This window comes from Malania oleifera, chromosome 2 (assembly GCF_029873635.1).
Source record: "Malania oleifera isolate guangnan ecotype guangnan chromosome 2, ASM2987363v1, whole genome shotgun sequence".
NCBI classification, from domain to species: domain Eukaryota; kingdom Viridiplantae; phylum Streptophyta; class Magnoliopsida; order Santalales; family Ximeniaceae; genus Malania; species Malania oleifera.
The window spans coordinates 31008673-31020017 of record NC_080418.1 but is presented as its reverse complement, the minus strand read 5'-3'; the positions used below and the strand labels follow the sequence as shown (position 1 = coordinate 31020017).

Here is an 11345-nt window from a genome sequence, read left to right as displayed (position 1 = left end):
GATAGGATTATTCTTTATGCAGAGTGTTTTTAATGTTTTCATTGTTTGCCTCATGAACAAATTAGAATTGGGGATATTTAAGATTTCAGCATTTGCAAAAATAAAATAAAATTATTTTTTACAATTTTACATTTTTGACACATAATTTTCTGTTTCAATCTATTTTAATTCCATTCTTGCATACCAAATATTAAATAACTCTTTAATTGAGAAAAAAAATAATTATCTATTTGAGCTAAACAATGATTTGTTTAGTCATAAAAAACTATTTAAAAATGACTATTCCTTCTCACTCCATTATAAAATTTAAAAATAACCATTAATTTTATAAAGGTAAAAAAAAATTAAATTTACATTTTTTATATAATAATAAAAAAAATTTAATGCAAACTATCAAGTTTTTTATAACTAACTATAAATTATCCATGCGTAAACCAAAGCCTCAATGTTTGATGAGCTGTTCAATAGGGAAACACCAAAATAGACAAGCATAATATCACAGACAATACGCTCCTGCTTCCATTGATAAAAGATTAATCAATCCACATCAGAACCAACAACATTCCAAGGTGGTCTATAGATCATTACAAAAAAAATACACTGCTCACGTTCGTGATGGCTGGGCCAATTGAACCCAGCTCTTACCATAAGTTCACCGCAACAGGACAACTCTTACCATCTCTGAGATCCTAACCAGAGCTAATATATTAGAATGATCACACCACAAGGCCTTGTGTGGGAGCACCTGCAGATGTCTTTGGTTTAGGCTTCTCCACCACAATGGCCTGCGTTGTCAGGACCATCCCTGCAACCGACGCAGCATTCTGTAATGCACATCTTGCCACCTTGGCTGGGTCGATGACTCCGGCTGCCATCAGGTTCTCATATATGTTTGTCATCGCGTTGTACCCAACCTCCCATTCACCAGCCTTTATCTTCTCCACAACCACCTCACCTTCAACCCCTGCATTCTGGGCTATCAAAGCTGCCGGTGATACCAGCGCCTGCATGCATTCAAACAGCAGAGAATGCCGGCATCAAAACACACCATTAACAATCTCATAACCTAAAGCAAGTAACTAATACCATTGAAACTCATTTCACGAAAAGACCCAAGCAGAAGTCTGTTTCACACAGAATTTCTGGGTGTTTTTTGCTAACCTAAGTGTGAAACTTTTTTAATTGAAGTGGGAGTGAATTCCAATCAGCTTCATCCGGTCACATTGTCTACTAATTAAGCTACATCCTTGTTTCAAAAAAAATTGCCCTCAGTGCACCCCATGCACTAAAAATTTAGGCCTCTACTCCCTACTCTAAGCACAGGATGAAAGAAGGTGCCGACACCGATTACTGAGTGGGCAATCAATTAACTGAGTCCCCACGGCATCATCTAAACATGATGAAATTTTTTCTCAGCACCTGCTCTGGTAGGAATGGGTGACATCTAGAATTTGGGTATCCTATTTGCAGATGACTAGAGCCATCCCAATTTACAATTTAAGTTACGCACAAGAGTCCCAGGCAAATATGTAGTAGGTGTTACCTTCTGTACAATATCAGCACCTAACCGCTCATCTGCATCATCAAGTTTATTTTTAATTGCGGGGACATGGGTTGAGAGATGAACAAAAGCAGCACCACCACCAGGCACAATCCCTTCCTCTATTGCAGCAAAAGTGGCATTCTTGGCATCCTCAATGCGTAGCTTACGATCCTCGAGTTCGGTCTCTGTAGCAGCCCCAACTTTTATAACAGCAACCCCACCAGATAATTTGGCAACTCTCTCAGCCAATTTCTCCAAGTCATATACAGAGTCAGTCTCAGCTAACTCCCTTTTAATCTGTGCAATCCTTGCCTGTATTTCATCTTTTGATGCTGCATCAGCAATAATGGTGGTGGAGTCCTTGCTGATAGTAATCTTTCTTGCCAAACCAAGCTGTTCAACCGTGGTATTCTCAACAAGCAATCCCAGATCACCAGCTTGGAACTCCGCTCCTGGAGGATGGAGAAAAAGACACAAGATAAAACCTATTTTCATGCATATAAAATTGATTAAGAAGCAATCTTACAAAAAATGCAACCCTGTTTCCCTTCAATGTGTGATATTTTGCATATATATATATGCAAACATCATTTCTCGAACAGGGGAAATGTTAAAGGAAAATGCAATCTCCTTGTATGTCAAAGAGCATCAAAGGGCTTTTTCAATGGGGATTAACCTGTCATTCAGGACTGACTTATGCAAAATTGTGTTACATTACCATCTTGCAACTCATCTAGAAAACTAAGTAAAACCAACATTAAGTATCACATATCCAATCCACAGAGAAACCACATCCCCATGCACTGAGAAATTGTGTACTACAACACCTTCAAAATAGAATTAGAAAGAGACAAGGTGGATAGAACTTGCCAATATTTCATTCCCAAGGGAAGTAATACCTGTCACAATAGCGATATCTTGAAGAAGAGCCTTTCTTCTCTCACCAAAACCAGGTGCTTTTATGGCTGCAACATTAAGGATGCCACGCAGCTTGTTTACAACAAGAGTAGCCAATGCCTCCCCAGTTACATCCTCAGCAACTATAAGCAAAGGTGCTCTCAATTGAGTGGTCTTTTCTAACAAGGGTATAATATCCTTGATTGCTGATATCTTCTGATCCGTAACCAAAACTCTAGCATTCTCGAATTCAGCAATAGATTTCTCAGGGTTGGTAACAAATTGTGGAGAGATATAACCTCTATCAATCTACCAACCAAGGGAAAATGCAACATATCAGATAAGAACCAACCAGATAGACATCGACACATGAGTCCAAATAACAAAAGTTTTAAAGGACTACATGGAGATACAAACCTCCATTCCTTCTTCAACATCAACTGTTGTCTCAAAAGAGGAGGATGATTCAATGGATAAAACGCCATCAGGTCCAACCTTATCAATTGCATCAGCAATCATTTTCCCAATAAACTCATCGTTTCCAGCAGAAATAGTAGCAACAGCTGAAGTGCAATGGAAAAATTATCAATACAATAAAAAATTAAATGCCTGCTAAATAGATTCATACTATATGGTTGGTGCCATGATTTTAAATAACAGCCGCGACCATTATGTACTGTCGTTACATAAAAGTTTTTTGAGCTCCCAATACAATTACACATTGCAAAATCAGTGGGAAGAAAAAGCATGGCCATTACGGACTGTTACGTAAAGGCCACTATTGCCATCACGCCATTATGCCAAAAAAATTATTTATTTTTTATTCTTTCTTCTCGCTTTTGTCCCCCATTCATACTATATGGTTGGTGCCATGGTTGGTTTTAAATAACGGCCGCAACCATTATTTAATGTCGTTACATAACAGCTTTTTGAGCTCCCAATACCATTACACACTGCAAAATCAGTGGGAAGAAAAATCATGGCCATTACGGACTGTTGCGTAAAGGCCACTACTGCCATCATGCCATTATGCCAAAAAATTTATTTATTTTTTACTTTTTCTTCTCACTTTTGTCCCCCCCCCCCCCCCCCTTTTTCTCTAAATCATTCTCAATCTAACATGTGGCGAGAGGGGAAAAAGATTATAATGAGGATGATGATACAAAATTTACTATTTTATAAATACTCATAAGAGATGCATTAGTTAACAATTTGAAAACACTAACTTGTTAGGAAAATATTTTATTTTGATAATATTAGCAATTTTATATTTATGTTCTATATTTTTCAACTTCAACCTTCTTTTTGTTTCTAGTTATTGTATACTTGTATTATTAATATCTTATCTATCTAAAAGATTAATGGAGTGTGATGTATTTTGTTTTATTAATAAATTTAGCACACATATGAATTTATCACACATAAGAATAATGAGAAAGTATAAATACGCGCACACATAATTTTTATATCAATGGTGGTTTAAAATAAATGTAAACTTCTTGTCCTTACCAAACAACTTAGTGAGATGAACTAAAGGTCCAAAATACACTAAAACTTTTTCTAAGAGGGGCTAAAAACTTAAAGCATGCAAATACACTAATATGCACAAGTTTGTGCGTCCTTGAAAAAAATTCACAGATGTTACACCCTCTTCCTGCTATGCAACATCCGCTACTCCCACTTCCTGTCACACCCGTTATCATTACATTACACTACCCACCACCGTGATTTAAAACCATGGTTAGTGCATAGGAAAATTATGGAATTGGTCATCTCCTTGTTCTTCATTCAATTATTTATTCCATTTCATCCCCCTCCAAACAAAAAAGAAAAAGAAAAATATAATGATAATAATAAAACAAACACCCAAAAACAGAAAGAAAATGAAAAATATAATGATAGTAATAATTAAACAAATACAAACCCAATAATAATAATAAAAATTCAACAAACCCAAAAAATAAAAATTCAACAAACCCAAACATGACATCAGCTCTTGCACTGTAAGAAATACTACCTTTTATATCATCACGACCTTTGATAGGCCTAGCTTTCTTCTCTAACTCTTCCACCAATCCCTGCACAGTTTTGTCAATCCCTTTCTTTATTGAGACAGGATTCGCACCAGAGGTAACATTCAATAGGCCAAGCTTAATTATTTCGCGTGCAATAACTGATGCAGTGGTGGTACCGTCACCAGCAGAGTCATTAGTTTTACTGGCAACCTATATCCCCAGTGAAAACATGTCAACAAAGACAAACCACAATTTCTGAAACAAACTGATCAGCATTGCAATGTAAACAATACAGATCAAAGCTATAAAAAGAACAGCATTACAATATCAACAATACAGATAAAATCTATAAAAAGTAAAGGGGCCATCTAGTACCATGGTCAAAAATTATGAAAGCAAAAACCAGAAACAAACTAAAAGCCAAAAACAGAAACTAAAAACAAACCGGCAACCTGTTTATGTTTAGTTAATATTTGTAAAGTTTAAAAAAAAAAAAAATTAAGAACTTAACTGAAAATGCTCATTTTCGCCTTTAAATCATACGATAATAATAAAAATAATAATAATAATAATAATAATAATAATAAATGAGCAAAATTATACAGATTAAAAATACTACGATAAAATAAAAATTATTATAATTATTTTCTTTAATTAATATTTTCAAAATTCACTATACAATAAAAATCTTATTGCACATAACAACTGAAAATAGTAAAGATATTTTCTATTTGGATTTTATTATTTTTCAATTTTTCTTGAAATTTGTGTGTACTTTTATTTTAAGTATGTTTAAATTCATATGATCATTTTATTTTAATTTTAACTTTAATTAAAAAGTATTATAAAATGAATGATTTAATCCAAAAAAATTTATTTTTGGAGATTAAAATTTCTCACAAGAAGTTGTCAAAACAGTTGAAAACTATAAAATCAGATTTTTACTTTTTACGTAAACCCCTGAAAATCGACAACAAAAATACAAAATTGGCAATCATAAACAAAGTATTTAACAATCTAATTCTTCATTTGCAAAAACCAAAACAGAAAAAAGAAAACAACAACAATACCAAACAGACCCTAAATAAGGTTTAGTCATACTAGACTAAACACTATAAAGATGAAGATCTAACCTCCCTAATAAGGGCAGCACCAGCATTTTCCATGGCATCAGCTAGCTCTATAGCTCGAGCAATTGTTACCCCATCATTTACTACTTTTGGATTCCCAAATTCATCCAATACAACATTCCTCCCTTCAAAAAACAAAAACATATGTCAGCTCCAATTGTTATCCTATGGTAATGCTGATCATGTAATTTTTAAGACAAGCTATACAAGCAAGATAATTGTGTCATACAGTTTTCAAAAATGTAATGTCCTCGTGAAAAAGAAAGCTCAAAATAAGAAAACCAAAGAGCTCAAAGCAATTGTAATTAACACTAGTGGGTGAATAGTGCAATGTCATAACAAAAAGTAATTAATTAAGCTTTGAAAAAAAAGAGTTTCAAGCAAAACAAAAAACAAGCATCCTGTCTGGTAACTGAACACTGAAGTACTACAATCGTCCCTGCTGTTATTCTACATGCAAGAACTTTCTGCACCACATGTGTCACTATTAAAGAAAATTAAAATTAAATTTACTTAACACAAGTCTAGTGTCTTGTAAAAGCATGGATACCTACATTATGCCCCTCCCAAACCCCCGGAATGGCATGGGAGCCTTGTACACAGGATGCTGCAATTTTTTTAAGAAACAGAAAGAATGTTTCCAAGATCAAAAAAGTAGTGTCATGCTTAAATATTATTAGCAATAAAAAGAGTAAAGCGACGCTGACCTTCCCTGAGGTTTGACAAATAGACACAAACTTACCCTAAGGGTTTAAAATTTTTAAGAACCTCCACTAGGGTTTGTCAAAAAGACACTAAACTCTCTTATATTTGACAAAAAGATAAACTTCTCAAGGGATATAAGTGTTCCAAAAAATAAATGTAAAGGGGGATATATGAAATGTTTGAAATGTCAGGAAATGCCTGTTGAATTTTTGAAACCCCAAGAGAACTCCATATCTTTCTGTTAAACCTCAGCAGATGACACTACTTTTGCCCTAAAATAGATGGCAACTTGTTTGAACAGCAAAACACAACCAATGAAGTGAAAAAAATATACATAGATATCACATACAACAAACCCCTTTCAATGACATGTCATAACATACCAAGAAAGTATCGTGCTAAACGTATGAAAGAGTGGATTACCTCTAGGACCAAGAGTAAGCCCTACAGCGTCAGCAAGCTTATCAATGCCAGACTGAATTGCAGTCCTCGAGGCCTGGTCAAAGGCTATCTCCTTGGCCGCAGCTCGGACAACAAACCTGCTGCCTGATTGCCTGTAATTGAATTTCTGCCCCAACTGCTGCTGATTCACCCTTCTCCTCAAGCTTTCCTGCACCAACACGACATTCCGTAACACTCTAATAAGCAGATGGCCTTAGCATTTTCTTTCTAAAAATTAAAATTTCCCTCCCGGAAACACGAAATGAATAATTTTTTTCTTCCCAAAACACAACAGCCATGAATTAGCAGTGACACAAGATAATTTTTTCACTGGACAAGAGCCCGTATTGGAAAATGAAACTACCAAAACCAAAACAATATATATATATATATATATATATATATATATTGATAGCACCCAAAAAAAAAATTCATATAAAATAATCGAACTTTAATTTCTTTCCTCTAGATTTTCAAGGAATCGAAACACAGAACGGAGAAATGTAACATCAAAGACCAGCAAGTACCTGTTTGGTGGAAAGAAGGATCGAAGCCGAAGAGATTGCATTGGCTGACGCCATACCTTGAAGCTCTTGGCTTAACTAGGGTTTCGGGATTTCTGGTTTGGTGAAGCTTCAGAGAAGCGTGCACAAGAGCGCTGGATAAGGAGGGGAGCAGAAGTCAGCAGGCAGAGGGTTTTGGCAATTGGGGGTTTATAGCGATGGAAGGGACTAGAGTGAGGGATAGCTTCCAGAAGATTCTTGTACTTCCAGAACCGTTCAGGCACCCTGTATTCGATCTGGCTTGGTTCGTTGAGGGGTTGGGAGAACCACCCGACCCGGCCCATCCAATCCAACTGGGCATAAACTATGGTTTTCAAATTACGTTGGCTGGGTAGATCGGCATTACTCGATTTAATTTGACTAAAATATAATGATAAAAAAATAATAAATAAGTTAATAATAAATAAAATGTTAAAATTGTATATTTTAGTTGTTTCTCTTTTGGTAAGGTTTTTTTTTAAAAAACTCTTCCCAACATCGGCTTTATCTTTCAAGTCATTATAAACATAAATCATTTTACGTATTTGTAAAATTTTAATTTCACTTGTTCCGCTAAGAGAATGAATTTACAATTTTGAATTTGAATTCTATACATTTAGTTATTTAGACATATAATATAAAATTATATTAAATATTTTCAAAATTCACACAAATCCAACACAAGTTGATCCTACCCACAAATGATTTTTTTTATCTAATTTATTTTGATGAATAGCATGTGGTGATTTTGAAATTATCATTAAAATTTATTTTACATATATATATATATATATATATATATAAGCTTTGATTAAAATTAATATTAATTAAATATATTTTAAATATTTAAACTAAAGATAAATATTTTTTTTTGAGATTTTTATAAATATACAAATATTTGTAGTATTCAAAAAGTTATGTCATTGAAATAATAATAGTTACTTTTCTTAAATAATCAACTTCTCGGGATGGTGTGATTTATATTTTTGTTGATAACAATGTAGCTATTGAAATGATTAATAAAGATATTTTGATAAATACATATTTGTGTGTATATATATATATATATATATATATATATATATATAGATATATGTAGAGAGAGAGAGAGAGAGAGAAGAAGATGAAGAAGAAAAGGATGTAATGAGTATTATTTAGTTCTTTCATTTTTCAACATCCTTTTACAATTTAGATAGTATTTCATTACAAAATATTCGGTAATTTTAAATTTTATAGAATATGCTGAAATAATGAATGTGACTTGTGTCCATTAGTCTATTGCAAGGATATTATTTTTTATTGTGACGTCCCAAACCCGCCAAGTGGGGCCCGGGTGCTACGTGTTTCAATCACCTGTTTCTGATATCATAATTAATAAGCACGCAGCGAAACATAAATAAATAATCTCAAATAAATACCAGAGTTCTATATAACAACCCAAAAACGATCACTATAACATCCAAATATTCGTATCCACAACTAGCATTTAAAACATAACCCAATACAAATATATTTGTATATATATATATATCAATATCTCACAATACCCCAAAAAGAAACCACCAAAAACAACCCCAGCCTAGGCCTTTAAACCCGATCTCTAGAAGAACCTGAAAAGTTGTTAATCCACTAAGATGAGACACTTCTTAGTAAGGGTGGAATAAATTATAACAGTGTGTGACAAATGAGTTTTAATATTTACATATCAAAATAAACTGTTTCTCACATAATATCAATAACAACTGAGAAAATGCACCATTAATAACATTCCCAACATCTAATGTCATACACACATCCAATATGTACAAATACATAATTTTTATGCAGGCGAAAGTCCCCAAGTATGGGGAAGATTATCCGCCCATACAAGTAGCTTCCTTCTGCTCTAGTACTAAAAACTACCTACTAGAGCACTCACCTTACTTAATAAGCCCTTGGGTGAAGTATTACATCGCCGTCGGTATACATATCTTTATTATTTTAAAAGGTTTTCGAGGATCGAGATGTCTACCCGCCCATACAAGTAGCATCCATTTACACTGATACCAAGAAACTACCTAGTAGAGCACTCGCCTTTCTCAACAAGCCCCCGGTGGTATATTTACCTCACCGCATGCACACACATGCATTCACAATATGCTATACCATTATTTTTATGCTATAATTAAATTCACATATGCACAACACATCCACACAGGAATCATGCAACTTATATTTCGTCTTCCAATGTCCTCAATACGTGGCCCACACAGAGCAACTGTGTACATATCAGTACGTAGCTCACACAGGCACTTACGTACTTCTTATCTACACGTGGCCCACATAGGCACCACTACCCACATAGGGTACATAACATGGCCCATACATACGCCATTATCCACACATGATATAACGTGACCCACACAGGCACCACTACCCACACAAGGTACATAACATGGCCCACATAAGCGCCATTATTCACACAGGATATAACATGGCCCACACAGGCACCACTATTCACCAGTATCCAATCCCCATGACCTATCCGTCATACATCAGTAGAACAAGCTCCTCAACCTGCCAATGTCCTACCCCATATAAATGATAATATGACAAGCTCCTCGACCTGCTAACGTCATATCATGATTTATATCTACGCAATATAACAACCTCCTCATGCCAACATTATATTGAGATGCATACGAATAACCAAACCAGTTAGTTCACATAGACGCATCAATGCATTTCCACATAAGAATCCAACAGATCAATTCATTTCCCACACAATATTCCAACAGATCAATACATTTTCACACAAGAGTCAAACATAACAATTCATTTATCATGTCATAATCATTCCAAACACCCCCACATGCAAACCCAAATACCACAGTAATTCATATTCAATTTATTAGGAAAAATTACTCCCATGTCACATGAATTTAATATCATATGCAATTATCTCAAATATAAATCTTAAACAAAAATCATCATTTTTCCAGTAATCAGACTATTCTGAAAATCATATAGATAAATAATAATTTTCATATGCTTGTAAATAACTGGTTCACCTTAATAAAATACTGATATAATGCTATTCCCCCTTACCTGATTCCCTGAACCACACCTGCAAGGCTCCCAAAATTATACCCGCGACATTCACCCGAACCCTGATTCAATCAAATCAACCCCAATAAAATATTATTTTAACCTTTCCTAATTTACAATAATTAAATATCAATTAATTTCTAAATAACTCATTTATCCTAATTTTGGGGCTATTCTTACAACGATCCCATGAGAAATCTGCTCCGCTAGATTTGTAGAGAATCATTCCTAAATTCTTGTGGAGGTGTTCGATCGTCAATTTAGCTTAAAATTTAAGAAAAATTGAGCTAAGAATGAGAATTCGCCTTACCCCAAGAGATATGCCCATGTTATTCCTACGACAAATCCACTTCGGTAGATATGTCGGTGGTGAAGAATAGAGTTCGGTGGTATTCTCAGATTTTCAATTGGGCGAGAATCTGCCATGAAATCGTAGAAAGAGGAGGAGTGGAGAACGTGAGCTGAGAGAAATTTTTTTTTTTTTTTTCTTTCTTTCTTTCCCTGCTGTTCTGTGTGTGAATCCCTTATTTTTTTCTTTCTTCTCCTCTTCCTGCTTGCTCCAGGAAACTTAGCCTTTAACTTTTTTTTTTTTTCTTTCTTTCCTTTATCTCTTACTTTACTTTTATATATATATATATATATATATATATATATATATATATATATATACTTATATATACTTATACATATATACTTATATATATACACACACACACACACACACATATATATATATATATACAAAATCCTCAAATTTCTTAATTTAATTAATTTTCTTACTAATAATTAATTAATTAATAATAATAATTTTTTTAATTATTTTTTTTGGGTCATTACATTTATTGTATACATTTTACGATTTTTTTTATATGATTAGTAATAAATATTAACATATTAAATATTAAAAAATTGATTATAAATATATTTCAATAATATTGATTTATCACAAAATCCATTTCTTAAAATTATATATTTCTTAATAAAA

At 33.7% G+C, this 11345-nt stretch overlaps 1 protein-coding gene across 1 annotated transcript; it reads right to left on the bottom strand.

Moving 5' to 3' along the window:
* Window positions 1-496: 496 nt before the first annotated feature.
* LOC131149159 (ruBisCO large subunit-binding protein subunit alpha) lies at window positions 497-7609 on the bottom strand. The gene is made up of 8 exons (XM_058099334.1): window positions 7259-7609; window positions 6714-6900; window positions 5589-5710; window positions 4458-4665; window positions 2858-3003; window positions 2443-2749; window positions 1544-1995; window positions 497-1004 (listed from the first exon to the last, which is right to left on the bottom strand). Exons 1-8 carry the CDS (start codon window positions 7310-7312, stop codon window positions 717-719), a joined length of 1764 nt encoding a protein of 587 aa, XP_057955317.1. The 5' UTR covers window positions 7313-7609; the 3' UTR covers window positions 497-716.
* Window positions 7610-11345: the final 3736 nt, after the last annotated feature.

Coding starts and splice junctions, on each gene's coding strand:
- LOC131149159 (XM_058099334.1), bottom strand. CDS start 7,312: ATGGCGTCAGCCAATGCAATCTCTTCGGCTTCGATCCTTCTTTCCACC. Junction 6,901..7,258: donor TCCTTCTTTCCACCAAACAG/GTACTTGCTGGT, acceptor GTGTTGGTGCAG/GAAAGCTTGAGGAGAAGGGT. Junction 4,666..5,588: donor GTGCTGCCCTTATTAGGGAG/GTTAGATCTTCA, acceptor CTGGGGATATAG/GTTGCCAGTAAAACTAATGA.